This window comes from Lepus europaeus, chromosome 2 (genome assembly GCF_033115175.1).
Source record: "Lepus europaeus isolate LE1 chromosome 2, mLepTim1.pri, whole genome shotgun sequence".
Lineage (NCBI taxonomy): Eukaryota > Metazoa > Chordata > Mammalia > Lagomorpha > Leporidae > Lepus > Lepus europaeus.
The window spans coordinates 127,920,804-127,936,554 of NC_084828.1; the positions used below are offsets into that span (position 1 = coordinate 127,920,804).

A 15,751-nucleotide genomic window follows, 5' to 3' on the forward strand; every position below is an offset into this window, starting at 1 on the left:
TCTACATTTAGAATACTTGTAATACTGCCTTCTAATTATGATTGATAGTAAAGGTGAGATCAGAGGGTTTAAAAAAAAATAGGTAGTAGGACCAACACAGGCAAAATTCTCTGTTCTTCTACCACAGGGAAATACTGAGATGCCCACTGGGCAAAAAGAAGAAAAAAGAAAAAGAAAATTAAGGCGAGATTTTACTACCCCTGTAAAGAAACACATGTCCTGTAATTCCTTTTGGTTTTGTCAAGGAAATATATCCCTTTTTTTCCAAAAAGACTCTTTAGAGTTCAGCTATACTTTACAGACCTAACGTATATCAGGTACACTTTATATACAACCACAGACTTTCTTTTATTCTACAGGCTATATTAGAACTCATTAACAAAAATAAGAAATAAAAGCTCACACTGCCTCCTACTGTTAGAAGGAAAAACTTGAGAGTTCAAATACAGTCCAGGCACTGCACAGTGTAAAGAAAGCAAAGTAACTGTCTTGGCCTGTTTTCTTCTTCTTCTTTTAAACCTAATAATCTATTTCTAAGCCAAAACTTGAAAGGGGTTGAAATGTCTAAGCCGTAAAAACACAATGCAAAAAAAAAAAGAAAAAAAAGGTACAAGATGTGACTTCAGAATTGGAAACCATCTTTCCCAAACATGCTTTACACTTAATGTGTGGTTAAAAAAGAAAAAAAAATTAAAAAGTGCCATCCCACTTTCCCAGATGGATAAATGATTCCTTCCCCAGGGCCAAGGCAGCAGCAGTTGGTTTCTCCCTTTCATACCTACAGCGAAGTGCTCTGCATCTGAGCGGGTTCAGCACAACTGCTCCTCAGGCAGTCAGGTGACCTGGCCAGACCCAGGGCTTCCTACACCTGGCTGATTTCCTCCCTATTTAAGAAGTGAGAAGTAACATCACCAGCATGTCACCAAGCTTCAAATGTGGCAAACACCTCTCAGAGCATCATGCACCTATACCTGTCCAACTCAGCCATGACACTGCATTAAATCGTTGAATACAAAACACAGAAACACAAACAATAATTCTGGGTTTGTTTCTTTTAAAATGACATTTGTATTAAAAGTCTTAAAACGAAGAGACAATGATGAAACACATGGAATTAAAAATTACAATTAGAATTCCCTTGGTACATCACAACAGTAAAATTTTGCTCTTTGCTTCTGGAGGTACACCCTATAACAGATAATTAAAAAAAAGTAAAAATAATATAAAAAAAGGAGCTAAATACCTGAACATTGGAACAAAATGAAGCCAAGAAAACAAAAAAAGGAAAGAAACCCATTGCAAAACATGGCAATTACATTTTAAAGGCTGAAGATAATAAAGAAATTCACTGAACAACAGGCCCTATTGTCCTGGCTCCTTCAGGAAGATTACTGAAAGGAAACTGAGAAGTGGTTGGGGGATAGCAGATTCTGGGGTAGATGGGAAGTTCACAGGTTGGCACCGGCTGGAACAGCTGAGTTTTGAAGGCACTCTGCAGACACAGGGGTGCTGGGGGCCCTGAATCACATTGACAAAGTCCTGGTACTGTATTTGTAAAAGCAAGTCATTAAAATCTGTTACTGCCAACCAAAAAAAAAAAAGAAAAACCTAAAAGCTAAATTTATAAAACACACACACACACACACAAATAGTACACAAGAAAATGTGCAGATCTGTAACATTTTTTTTTTCACAGCTGATAAAAAAAAATACTACCATTCTCCCCCAGGCTCCCCTTTGATACAGTAGGTAAACAAAATAGATTTTTTTTTTTCCACAAATATCAGCAGACACTTTCTGGCACCCCACACTGTATTGGCATCAGTGTTAACAGTCCCAGTTCAGATGTGCAATACTTCAGATTGGATACACTGTAACAAGAATCCAACTTTGCATAGACATCCTCAGAATCGCAATCAGTCACAGGGTCGCCCTTCCAAGCTGGCAGAAAAGGAACCCGATCTTAAATTCCAGCTACTCCTGGAAAACAAGGGAAACACACACACACACACACAAAGTTTCTTCCTCCTCCTTGCTCCTTCATATGGTTCTCCCGGACTTCCTTCCATGTATTTAAAACTTGGAACTAGAAAACAGTTGTTGTCACCCCCCCCCCCAACACACACACACAAGAACGGACACCCCCTCCTCCTCCTTCCCCGGCACTTCCTTCCCTTCCCCCTTCCCCCATCTTTTTTCCAGGCTGAAACTTTTGCTTGCCGGGTGGCGGGTGGGTGTCAGACTGCCAATAACTGCGCCTTCTGGGGGGCGGCGGAGGGGAGGGGAGGAAACGGGCGTCAACCAAAATCAATGAGGAACGTACATGCTGCAAAGAGCCCCAATTTCCACCACGGTGTCGGCTGGGCAGGACAGGGCGCTCCCTCGGCCACGGGGCGTGGAGGCCAGCGTGGGGGTGTGGGGGGAGGGAGGAGGAGGCTCCTGGGGACGCCCTGGCCACTGCAAAGTCGTCTCCCATCTCAAAGCCGGACGAGAAATCCCACGGGCAGAGTCGGTGCGTTTGGCTTTTGTGCGCGGAGCGCGGCCCGGGGTGGGGGGCGCGTGGCGGCCGCGGCGCCTCAGAGGATCACGCAGGCCGAGCAGCAGCCCTCGTCGCCGTTGGGCTGCGCCGCGTAGTTCATCTGCCGCACGATCTCGGCGAACAGCTCGTCCACCGAGGCTTTGTTTTTGGCCGACGTCTCCATGAAGGGGCAGCTCCACTCCTCGGCCAGGGCCTTGCCCTCGCCGTACGAGACCTCGCGCTCGCCTTCCAGGTCCACCTTGTTGCCCACCAGGATCATGGGCACGCGCTCGTACCGCTTCACGCGGATGATCTGGTCCCGCATGGGCTTGATGTCCTGGAAGCTCTGCTGGTTGACGAGGCTGTAGACGAGGATGAAGCCCTGGCCGTTCTTGATGTACAGGTCCCGCATGGACGCGAACTGCTCGGTGCCCGCCGTGTCCAGGATCTCCAGCACCGACGGCGACGAGTCCACCTCGATCTCCTTGCGGTAGAAGTCCTCGATGGTGGGGTCGTACTTCTCGATGAAGGAGCCCGTCACGAACTGCACGGTGAGCGCGGACTTGCCCACGCCGCCCGAGCCCAGCACCACCACTTTGTACTCTCTCATGGCTCCGTCAGCACTCGCCAGGCGCCCGCCGCGGCCCCGTCGGGGCTGCGCGCCGCGGAGGGCTGGGCTGGGCGGCCGGACCGCTCCGCCGCCTCAGCGCCGCAGGAGACGCCCGGCAGACCGCGGCCGAGCGGCGCGGGGCGCGCGGGTCTCCGAGCGGGGGCCGCGCGCCCGGCCGGCCGGCGGCGGCGGCGGCGGCGCGTCCCTGGGGCGCGGGTCCGGGGCCCCGCAGCGGTCGGCGGCGGACCGGAGGACAATGCCGGCGACGGCTGCAGCCCCTCGTCGCGGCAGCCGGCGAGCGCGGGGCGGCGGTGGCGGCGGGCTGCGGAGGCGGCTGCTAATTGCGCGCCGGGCCGGGACACTCGTGGCATGAGTCCCCGCGGAACGTGCGCCCACCAGCGCGGCCCATCGCGCTCTCGCCTGCAGCCTCCGCGGGGCGAGGGCTTCCTACTCGCCGCGCGCAGCCCGGCCCTCCCCGCCCGCGCGAGCATGCCCAGTGCGCCGCGGGCCGCGCCCCGCCCGAGCGGCCGCTCCGGGTTTTCGGCGGGGCCGAGCCGAGGGGGCGGGGCTGGGGGCGGGGCTTGCGAGCCGAGTCGCCGGGAGTGGAGGCGGGGCGACGCGAGCCTGTGGGACTGCAGCAGCGGGCACACTGCGGGGGAATGGGGCACGGGGGCTTGGCGAGCTCGAACGCGAGCGCTAAGGCCCGGCGGGCCGAGGGAGAGCTGCGCGCTTGCCGAATCCCATGACCAAAGGCCGGTGCAGGCCGCCAGAAGCGCGGGCCGCGGACCGGACGGCAGCAGGTGCGGGCTGGGCAGAGCAGCCCCCGGAGCCCTGGCCAAGCCCTTGGTAAGCCGTTTTCCCCGGAAACGCTGCTCCGCCTGGTCCCGGGCCAGAGCGAACGGGGTGTCACTCTAGTGCCTCGGGTCACTGTCCCGATCCGAGAACGAACAGCTTCTGGGGGGCCCGCGGCTCCATCCCCGCAGAGTCCCAGCGGGTCCCGCCCACCTCCTCCCCCACGGTGCCGCGGCCAAAACCCGGAGCCCGGATCGCGCCCCGATCTGACAGTGCCGGCGGCCCGCAGTTAGGGCATGCTCAGTCGGCAGAGCAGGTTTTTTGGGGCTTGGAAGTAGGAAGCTTGGTGCAGCTCACACCCACACGCCAGCTCAAATTACTTCTCCCAGACTCCGCACTCATTGGTCCCAGGGCGTGAGTCGCACACCCCCGAAGGGTCTCCCATTGGCTGCCGCCAAGGGTCTCTCCGGTGCGGCTGCCTCATTGGCTGAAAAGTAGCCTCCGCTGGCGATTGGGTATTTATAGAGATTGAGCGGCGAGGTGGAGGCCCAGCTGTTCCTTCCCCGCGGCTCCCCGCCCCCTCCCTCCCACTCCCCCACCCCAACCCAGTCGTTTGGAAGTGGAGAGTGAAAAAAGGAATTTAGGCGGGGTGCACAGAACTAAATATAGCCCTTTGTGGCTGTTTTCGAGAGCGTCTGACTCGCCCGGTCACGACTGTCCTGTCCAGGGAGCAGAAGGGGCTGGTGACAGTGGCCCGCGCGCGAGGACCTGCAAAGTTTGCCAGGGCTCCGCAGCGAGGGCGGCGGGGCTGCGATGAGCCACGGGCGCTGGAGGCTGGGGGCGGGGGGGCTGCCCTGGCTTGCCTCTTCCCTAGCATCCTCGCTGTGGGGCGCGCAGTTGCTGGACTGGGCTCGGCTCGCGTCCCCGCTCCCGGGAGGAGCTGGGGAGCTGCCTCGACCTGCCCCGAGCCTGCGCGATGCCCGGCCAAGCAGAGGTGTCGGGACCTGCCCAGCAGACTTGGCCTTGGCAGCTGCGCCCCAGGGCGAGGGCGAGGGCGTGGGCAGGCAGCAGGGCTGCGTCAGCCCTGTCCTGCCTTTCTTAGCCGATGCCACCGCCCTCCGGTTTAAAACGCCCGCATCAAGGGCTGAGCCTGGCGCGGACTCCGGGTTTCAGTTCCCGGTGCGTCGTGACTCACGACTCACGGCCAAGCTTTGCGAGTTCACCTTCTTCAAAGCCCTGCGCCTGGCGCGCACCCTGCAGGTCCGTGGCGAGAATGGCGTGGTGCGCACCTGCACCCCTGAAGGGAGACGGGGCTTTCACCTTGACCATCAAGAGTGCTGGGATATAAATGTGCTTATATAAGTGTCCAGAAGAACCTCTGCAAGGCACACTGGCCTGGATGGAACCCCCGCGGGATATTCCCAGTGTCTGACCTCTGCCAGGCATTTTTGTGTTCAGCTACTCCTCCTCCTCCTTACTGTTGTACTCTTTCTGAAGATGAGGAGACGGCAGCCCTGGGATACTGAGTCACTTGCCTGCAGAGTGGCAAAGCTGAGATGCCAGCTCAGGAGTCTGGTTGCAGTCTGGCTTCATGACCATTGGGCCGATCCGCTTTCTCACAAGAACGTTCTCACATTACTCTTGCCCAGGTTCAATCTAGTGGTGGTGTGACCAGACTGACCCATAAGCGCAAGCCAGAGCACCTGTGCCCTGAACCACCCTCTGGTTTTCCAGCAGTGCCAGTGCGCTTTATCCTAGGGTCAAGGTGGTGGCCCATATGGGGGCCGAGCCCTCCTGTAGACCAAGCTCTGGATCGGCCAAACTCTGGCCTGGAATGCTCCACCTAAATGATGCCAATCCCACATCCAGGATCTTCTGGAGACTGAATTCCCCGCCGTGTCCCAGAGGTGGCTCTTTGTAGGAATATGGACAGAAGTTGGTCCTGTGGGTAGAGGTACACACTAAAGCTGCTCTGGGCACCTTCTAGTACAGGTTGAGGGGACAGCTGGGATCAGACTTAACTTTCCTGGTATCTTCCTGGCTGACTGTTGGGGCCATGGTGAGAGAAGGTTGGGACCCCAGGGTTCCAATTCTGCTGAGGTCTCTCTGCTGTAAAACAAAAGCAAAAACCAAGCAGCAGTTATAAAGTAGAGATTTGATGAGTAGGTTCACCAGAGTCCAGGAATTTGTAGTTCATACTTGGTTGTCCAGGTCGCTGTGGAGAGGTCTTTGTCGTGGTGTGGGAATAGATCAGATTTTGTTTAAACATCTGTCCTCTTGACCTGTAACATATAATTAAATGAATGTCATGTGCAGCTCTATTCGTACCCTTGCCCACAGAGTTGTGCTTCTGAATGTGATGTAGCAGAAAATGCTTTGTTCTTAGAGGCCTGGCATCCAATTCTCAATGATTGAATAGCAGTTATTTGAAGCCTTGAGCGACTCTCTTAAGCTCTCCTGACCTTAGTTTCTCTATCCATAAAATGATGAAAATCCAAAAAGTTCCTCTACCCACCTAGTTGCACAAGGAAGTTGGGAGAGAATCATATCACCAAGCCCCTCTTTGCAGCATGGAGAGCTGAGCAGAATGAGGACCTTGGTATCCTACTTGTTCTTCCCATGGTGCCAGACTATCTATAATAATAATGGGTGTGGGGCCAGCACTGTGGGGTACTGGGCTAAGCCTCTGCCTGCGGTGCCAGCATCCCATGTGGCTGCAGGTTCAAGTCCTGACTGCCCCTCTTCCAATCCAGCTCTCTGATGTGGCCTGGGAAAGAAGCAGAAGATGGCCCAAGTTTTTGGGGCCCTGTACACATGTAGGAGACCCAAAAGAAGCTTCTGGCTCCTGGCTTTGGATCAGCCCAGCTCTGGCCTTTGAGACCATTTATGGAGTAAACCAGCAGATGGAAGACCTTCTGTATGTAACTCTACCTTTAAAAATACATAAGTAAAATCTTTAAAAATATACATAGATATAACTGATTTCAAAAAAATAACAAGTAGATCCGACACATGTGTCCAATTACTACCCAGCCCTAGCTGGGAGAGCTCATCCTGAAGATTACAGGTTACCATACAAATAGGTATTACTGAACCCTGATGGCCTTGTTGGGACCAGAAATGTGCCACAGTTTGAGTACTTTCCATTAGGGATTCCTTTCTGTTATTATTATTATTAGAAAGAGTTATTATTAGAAAGAGAGGAGACACAGAGACAGGGAGAGATTTTCCATCCACTGGTTCACTCCTCAAATGGCTGCAATGGCCTGAGCTGGACCAGATTGAAGCTAGAAGCCAGAAGCTTCATCTGGGTCTCCCACGTGGGTATAGGAACCCAAGCACTTGGGCCCTTCCGCTGCTTTTCCAGGCACATTAGCAGGGAACTGGATCAGAAGTAGAGCAGCCAGGACCTGAAATGGCCCTACAGGTGGCAACTCAGCCCCATTAGGGATTCTTTAACAATAATTTGTATTATACTCACATGGTCTCTCACAGAAAGATTTACACTGGGGCTCTGAGATTCAAAATAATGCAAAGAAGGGCTGGCTTTGAGGCCTAGTAGCTGAAGCATCTGCCTGAGTGCTGGTTTGTGTCCTGGCTGCTCCACTTTTGATCCAGCTCCCTGCTGATGGCCTGGGAAAGTAGTAGAGGATGGCCCAAGTGCTTGGGCCTCTTGCACCCATGTGGAGGACCTGGAAGAAGCTCCTGGCTCCTGGCTTCAAATAGGCTCAGTTCTGACCACTGCATCCATTTAAGGAATGAGCCAGTGAATGGAAGACCTCTCTCTCTCATCCTCTCTCTCTCTGTAACTCTACCTCTCAAGTAAATAAATAAATATTTTTTAAATGATGCAAAGAAAATTGTTAATGCAAAAATTTCTGTGGCTGGTCACTTCTTCCTGTGATAATTGGTAGGAATAATTTTGTATACATTTGCAGAATGAATCATTTTCTGACTGTGCCGTTATTAATTACATGTCTAAATCTGGTCACTTTAAGTACCAGGTGAGTTACATAAAGGCTGGGCCGATAGCTGGTTTATTTCTACAGCCCTGTCTGTTCCTCACATTTAGTTCAACACGAGGTCCTCAATAAATATTTATTGGTGAATATATGAATGATACTTCATTATTTTCCCAAACTCTGTCTATGGTGAAAGATTGTAGCAGTCCTTGGTGAGACATCAGGTTTCCTGGATCCATAGAGTATCCATAGGATACCAGTGTTTCAGTCTCCTGAGTCACAAAGGTACTGGAGCTGTCAAAGCCTGGTCTTAGTTGGGTAGCAAGAATCAGTGCTATCTTAGGGAAAGATACCAAAGCTTCCAGTGGGTGAATGCTTGCCCTGAAGATGAATTAACATTTTCAGATCACATGAAAAGGCATTTTGGGGAAACAATCTAAAGGAAAAGCTACCAGGTGAGAACAGCTTTACCTTGGTCACGGAATGGTGCCTTAATGGGGACTCCATCTGTAAGCTTTGCTCAGAGTGCTATTGTTCAGCTGCTTATAAGACACTGGGGTTGGGCTTTCAACGAATTAGCTTTGTTTGCACATGCACTTTTTAAATCCTCAAGAAAATAAGTTCTCACCTGTGTCTTCATTTATGTAAGTAAGTAAAGGTTCATTTCACAACATTCGTAGTTTAGCTAGTGGCACCTGTTAGATAAACCAGAAAGTCTAAAAACACCAAGGACAAGTTGACAGTGACTGTGTATCATCATTTTAAAGTGAAAGCAAGAATATAGGATTGTGTTCTCAGTATTTATTCAGTAGCTGAAAATGTTATAAGCACATATCCATTAGCAGATTTAGGCTGTTTTGTTTTATGAGTGTCCTTTTTCATTGTTGTTGTTCTAATTTAAAAGGCAGTGAGACAGAAAAAGACCAAGAGGAGAGGGATCTCCCAGATGGTGGTTCACTCTGCACAATAGCCAAAGGCTGGAGCTCAGGACACTATCTGGGTATCCTGCATGGGTGGCAAGAGTTTATGTGAGCCATGGTCTGCCTCGTCCTCAGTGTACATTAGCAGGAAGCTGGAATCAAAAGTGGAGTCAGCACTCTAACGTGGGCGCTCTGATGTGGGATGCAACTATTGCCAGGTAGTGTCTTAACTGCTATACCAAATAGCTGCTCCAGTAGACCTTTCTCCAGGAGTGCCTCTAAGAATATTCTGTAAGTTAACCGAACTGTGATCACTGTTTGGATTATACGTGGGTAGCCAACATATTACATGTTATTTCATACCGTTACATCCTACTCAGATTTGGGGCAGCCATTTTATAAGAATAATGATTTTAACAACTTGTAATTAGATTTTCTATCTTTGTGTCTTAAAAATGTCTTCAGATCCTAAGATAACCAAAAAGAAACACAGATCTGTCTAGTTTTATAATTGCTGCTCTATCCCCAATACTTCAGGTTCCCTTTCCTATTTTTATTATTCCTTCAAGAAAACTATTTAACAGACTCTTAAATTTTACAGCAAATAACCTCTTTAAATTTTTCAACATTTTTACATATTTTTGATATGTAGAAAAAAATCAAAATCGGTATTGTCTCAGGGCCTGTGTGGTGGAGTAGTTGGCTGAGTCACTGCTTACAACACTGGCATCCCATATGGATGTCTGTTAGGGTCTGACTGCTCCACTTTTGATCCAGCTTCCTGCCAATGTGTCTGGGAAAACAGTGCAAGATGGCCAAAGTGCTTGGGCCTCTGCACCTACATTGGAGACTCAGAAGAAGCTCCTGGCTCCTTGCTTTGGCCTGGTCCAGTCCCAACCATTTCGGGAGTTGATCAGCTGATGGAAGACCTCTGTATCTCCCCCCCCCCCCTCGCAACTCTGCAGTTCAAATTTAAAAAAAAAAAATGACACTTTAAAATATTGTCTCAAGGCTGTTTATCAGTTTAGTATTGAATAGTGATGTCAACATATAAATTAATATGCTGTGTTATTTTTGACAATAAAAACCAGTCATTTCTCCCTAACAAAATTTCCCTGGGCTAAAAATGTCACACAGGCCTAGACTAATACCTCATAACCTGTTCCCTCTGTCAGGGTTGTATTATAAACTGTTTCGTAACCTCTTGCTAACGGTTTGGTGTATTTTCTTTCTTTTACCTGATTTTAGAAAGAAAGATTTTTTTAAGGACAGGCGAATGTCCTTCCTCCCTCAGCTAAATGATCTCACCTTTTCTGTCTGGTCTCAGGTTTGCCTGAGACACTGATGTGTAGAGAAAAGAATGCGACTCGCTTATAGCACAACTTTTACATGATGAATGTACTCCCACTCAAGGGAAATTTGAGAGAGATTTCATTGATCCTCATCTTCTTAGTTGAAGCACAATTTCAAATCCCACTCTGCTTCAGAGTTGTCTCTTTAGAACTTTCTGTTCCAGAAAGCCAAATATAGCAAGAATGGAAGAAATTGTTCAGCTCTATTATATAGACTTCTTCTCTCCCTATCTTTTCTCTCACTAACCACTAGATTCTAAGAGCTCCTTTTCCCCCTGCAGGGACAACGGTGTCCACCACATCCCTTGATGCACAATTGAAATTTATCACTCCCTTTGCAGCAGTGGCTCCAATATGTCTTTCAGACTTTGTGGTTTGGATGGAGACAATGAGAGCCTGTATCAGGGGAAAGGAAGTTTTCTTTGTAAATGATCAGCAGCAACAGGGTTTGGTTTAAGGAATCTGCCTAATGGGGGTTCTGTTTTCCTGGCAGTTAAATAATCTAGCAATCAGAAGATAGAGGAAAGGCTCTGCATATGGTGGCTTGGGAAGATAACACACAAAACTTCAGAACGCAGTCTAGGTAAGTAATTTGGTGGTTGTGACATTCAGTTCCAGTCTGGCTGTTTGCAACTCTTGGAGGTTTTTAAAAATCTTTGTTAAAACTTGTATATAAAAGAGAGCTTATTACTATTATTTGACTGTTGTAATATAAGTATATTACCATAAAATATAAAAACTGCATTCTTTCCTTTAAGGGATTTATATCCTTACAAAAAGCGTTACGGCCTTGTACAATGTACCTTTATGAAATTAAAAAGGAGTGGTCCTGGAAAACTGATGACATTTTTCAGTGTTTCATATAAGCTAAATGTTCTAAATAAGCCATTCAAAATGTATCTGTAACAGGCCAGATAATAACTGTTTCAGACTTTGCAGGCCATCGCATCTTTGTTGCAAGTAGTCTGTCCTTGCAGCAGGAAAGCAGCTACAGACAGTATGTAAATAAAAGGGCATGGCTGCGCTCCAGGAACACTGTTTTAGAGAAACAGGTGGTGGATTGCATTTGGCCCACAGACTCATAGTTTGTCAATATTTAAGCCATGTATTGAGGGAAAAAAATCTTCATGTATTTCTGGAGGCTCTTTTAATCAAAATGAAGTACTAGTACTCATTTGTCTTTAGATGTCATCGTACTCTAGGCCATAAGCTATAGTAAAATGGCATTCAAATAGTGAATAGATACTAACAGATATGACTGATTCCATATAATTTATGAAATGTTCATATGCTATTTTTACACCAATCATGTAAAATATTAACAGTTAAGTAAGTTATCAGTGGTATTTTCTTAGACATTTTGTCTTATGGAATTTCTTATACTGGAATTTTTGATTATGTTTTATAATATATAAGGGGATATTAGTCCTATGTCAGTCACATGCCTTGCAAATAATTTTATCATGCTGCTATGGGTCTTTCATTTGTTTTTGTCTTTTTTATTGAGATTTAACATGATAGTCCATTTTGAATTTATTGATCTTTTCTTTTATGATTTTCCTTTATAGATTTCATGCCACAAATAGGAAGGCATCTCACATTTCAAGGTATTTTATACAACTACAGTTTTCTTCTAGCATTTTTGTGTTTTTTGTTTGTGGTTACTTTCAGTTTCCTTTTCAACTGAAAAGAGAGCAGCAGCAGCAACTAACTGATGTCACAAAAGAGGACTCCTTAGAAGTTTCTGAGCACAGGGCGAGACTGAGGCAGCATCCTCCCTTTTGAACAGGAAGGAAGAATCAAGAGACCGGACAACAAGCTGAGACGGTGAAGAGCTGAGAGAGTCCAAGCTGCAAATAACCTCTTCTCCATAATTACAAATGGCAACACATCTGCTGAAGGAGGAGAGGCCTGAGAGGGGATCTGAGTAGAAATGAAACTGTTTCTAACCACGATGGTGCTGCTCGCAGCAAGGAGTTCCTAGGCTAGTTAATGTGAAGATGCCAATTCACCTTGGTTCAGTTATTATTAAGGGGATATTGGTAATCCCCTTAGGTTTGTTCATTCAGATTCCTTTAAAATTTCTATAACCTTTTTCTGACCACATACAAATATGACGATACGTCAAAAAGTTTGCAGAGAAATGGAATTAAAAGTATGAGTTTTAAGACCAGTGTTTGGGGGCGGGCGCCATGGCTCACTTGGTTAATCCTCCGCCTGCAGTGCAGGCATCCCATATGGGCTCCATGTTCTAGTCCCGGTTGCTCCTCTTCCAGTCCAGCTCTGTGCTGTGGCCCGGGAGTGCAGTGGAGGATGGCCCTAGTGCTTGGGCCCCTGCACCTGCATGGGAGACCAGGAGGAAGCACCTGGCTCCTGGCTTTAGATCGGCGCAGCACGCCAGCTGTAGTGACCATTTTGGGGGTGAACCAACGGAAGGATGACCATTCTTTCTGTCTGTCTCTCTCTCTCTCACTGTCTAACTCTATCTGTCAAAAAAAATAAAAAAAAAAGACCAGTGCTTGATGTAGTGAGTAAATCACCACTTGGTACTGCCACATCCTATATCAGTGTCTAGGTTCAAGTTCTAGCTTACCTCTCCATACCAGCTTCCCTACTAGTGTACATCCTAGGAGTTAGGAGGTGATGGTTCAAATATTTGGATCGGTGACACCTGTGTGGAAGACCTACATTGAGTTCCTGGCTTTGACCTGACATGGTTTTGACCTGACATGCTGTTGTAGGCATTTGGGGGAATGAACCAGCAGGTGAGATCTCTATCTCTCTTTCTCTCTCTCTCTCTCCCTCCTTCCCTCTCTCTCTCTCTCTCTTCTCTCTACCAATCAAATAAATAAATAACTAGTTTTTAAAATATGAGTTTATGTTGGTGCAAAAACTTTTTGAAATCTAGGCATAGTTTTTTGTATGAATGTTATCTCATACTTTAAATTCCATTTTCCATAAACTTCTTGAGGTTGATTCATGCATAATTATAAAATGAACCGCATATTTCCCATATACCCTTACCCTTAGTGAAAATACACATGTCAATCTATGACTCATGTAATTAAAAATTCCATTACTAATGGGAAATTAAATGAATTAATAAAACTATCTTACCTACATAGTCTCCTGAGTTTCTTTCTATAACGTGTTAAATTACAATAAAGCCTTGGCTCCCTAAAACCTCAGAAAATGAATCATTTTTGCTAGTTGAAAATCTGTCTAGAAAATGTTGCTGCTGTCTGATGTTATAATAAGTGCTATCTAAATTTGAAATGTACAGGAGATACTGAAAGAATAAATTAAAAACACAGTAACTGAAAACTTAACATTTTGGTTTATAATCCTCGTCTTTTTAATCATGTAATTATTGTATACATTCCACAAGTCCTGGATTTTGATGACTGTTTTAACTTACAGCTCCACTGAGGCCTCAGGTATTCTGTAAATTATTGCCCAGGGAATAAGAGGTTATATAAGAGAGATCAATATCTATTTGATGAATAATTTTCCTCTCTCACTTAATGGTTTTTGATGGGAGTTTTTGATCTCTTGCTAAAGTGGCTGCAATGCTACTTGGGTCCAAAGTTGCCTAGGAAGTTGCTTTCTTGATAAAGTCCCTGAAAATTTACTGGTTTGGGGTTGTTTTCCTGTTTATCCCAAAGGTGGGAGAAAGCATGTTCAGGTTCATGACCCCTGGGGCTGCATAACACGGCTGCCTGTCTGCCCAGTTAATTAGAAAATAAAGCCTTCAGCTGCATTCTCCCAAACAGTTTGGTCACTGTCCAGAAACGATCTTCCTCTTTGTGGCAAACATTGCCCTTTGATGTGTCAGCAACGAGCAAAGCCCCAGCAGCGACTTCTGCATCACTAACACATTTCTGCTGTCTTTGTCAATTTGCACTCAGGCTTCTATCTCTGCTGTCCCAAGTTTCCAGAGGCTTAAAAGAAACTTGCCCCATGCTCTTTCCAAAGTATATTTCAGCATGTTAGAGAAATATTCTCAAAACTGCCAAGTCTTTAGCAGGAAAAAAAAAACAGATGACTTTTGCTGACATGATCTCAGGCCAAAATTTCCTCTTAACTGTTCTTAGAGTTTGAATTGAATGGAACAGCAGGCATAAGCAATATGTAAAATTGTATATTTGCTTTAATAATGGAATGAGAATTCCTGAACATTACATGCCCGATAAATCTACTTTTTCATTAAACCTCATATGCAGGAGAATTTCCTATCTTAAATAACATTTTTTCTATAGACAGATGCTGGGAGTTGATATTTGGTGGCTGAGAGATAGAAATAATGTTCCCAGATACCACTACATTCCCTCTGGGTGAGCATAATAATTGTGTCAAACAGGATTGTATTGTTATCCTAAGATAAGCCTGTGGTCTGAAAAGATCTTTCATTAAATGTAAACAAAAGTGGTGGGAGGAGATTGGGTATGACAAAGGAGACTATCTGTGACTTGCCAAGCCTTATTTATACTCTATAAGCAACACAGAACACTCTAGGGTGCTCTGGGACCATGCAATTTCCCACATATTAGACTGTTAGCCTATTTTTACTCTGTGAGACCCAGGTACATTTTTATGAGTGTAGAAAGCTACAAGTTAAATTAGATAACTTCAAGTGTAATTTATGGACCAAGAGGTACAGCTGTAGCCTAAGCTTTTTTCATTCTAAGATGCAGGTAAACCAGGAAGGGAAAGTCTTGGGTTAACAAATAGAGGGAGAAAATGTACTATTCTATAAGGGTACAAGTAACCACTGGAGAGGTGAGAGGAAGATCCTTGAGGCTCATAAAGGTGATTCAAGGACAGCAGAAATCATCAAGGAGAAAGGCAGATGTTTGCCCATTGTAGAGCTTACATCTTAGATTAGCCTTTGGGATTGCTGTTGAGTCTAACTGGGAGAAAAAGACTATAATAGAATAGCAACTTCTCTTGGTCATCGAAGTGCCAAAGTATCAGGAATTTTGAGGCCCTCAGCTGCTGCAACATCTGAGTCCAGGGTCCATCCCTTGGTAACTCCAGGAGCTATAGATAGAGGCTCTGGGATAGACACCTATAGCAACATCAGTCACATAGACCAGCAGCATAACAGTTACTATGGGCATTAGCAGCTGCAGCAAAGACTTCAGTGTAATGAGGGATTCAGGGGCAAACAAAGCCGTGGTCCAATGGTGATGGTTCAATCCGCAGAGCAACCAGGGAGACTGATCAGGGAGAGGGCAAGGATGACAGGCTTAATGGTTCCAGGTGTTATTTACAAGAATTAAAGAGGTCTGAACTCTCTGTCGCACTGTTAGAGAATAAGGCAAAATAATGACACATGTATTTGTGGTTGTCTTAACCCTCAGCCAGCACGTTATCAGGAATAAGGTTACATAGGAAACTATTTAGGAACACATTTTCTCAACAAGCTGCAAATATTTTCTACACTGTTTTTCATCCCTGTAGGATTTTCTGACTTGGTTTTTAAGGTCTTCTAAAGTTATCCCACAGTGAAGGAATTAGGAATACTTATGGCTGAGTTTAACAAGAAACATCACCATGATGTGGTGGGATAAATAAGTAAATGTTTATTTATCATC

The 15,751-nt window shown here is 46.5% G+C and overlaps 1 protein-coding gene and 1 long non-coding RNA gene across 3 annotated transcripts; one reads left to right on the top strand and one right to left on the bottom strand.

Annotated features, from left to right (window-relative positions):
• Positions 1–2,481: 2,481 nt before the first annotated feature.
• Positions 2,482–3,194, bottom strand: RAP2B (RAP2B, member of RAS oncogene family). Its single transcript, XM_062212830.1, has one exon. It carries the CDS (start codon positions 3,126–3,128, stop codon positions 2,577–2,579), a length of 552 nt encoding a protein of 183 aa, XP_062068814.1. The 5' UTR covers positions 3,129–3,194; the 3' UTR covers positions 2,482–2,576.
• A 572-nt stretch (positions 3,195–3,766) lies between these two features.
• On the top strand, positions 3,767–13,460 carry LOC133774873 (uncharacterized). 2 transcript variants are annotated; one of them, XR_009868180.1, is made up of 4 exons: positions 3,767–3,974; positions 6,674–6,837; positions 10,648–10,737; positions 11,723–13,460. It is a non-coding gene; the product is annotated as an uncharacterized LOC133774873 (long non-coding RNA). The 2 variants fall into 2 exon arrangements; XR_009868179.1 differs by lacking the exon at positions 6,674–6,837.
• The last annotated feature ends 2,291 nt before the right edge of the window (positions 13,461–15,751 follow it).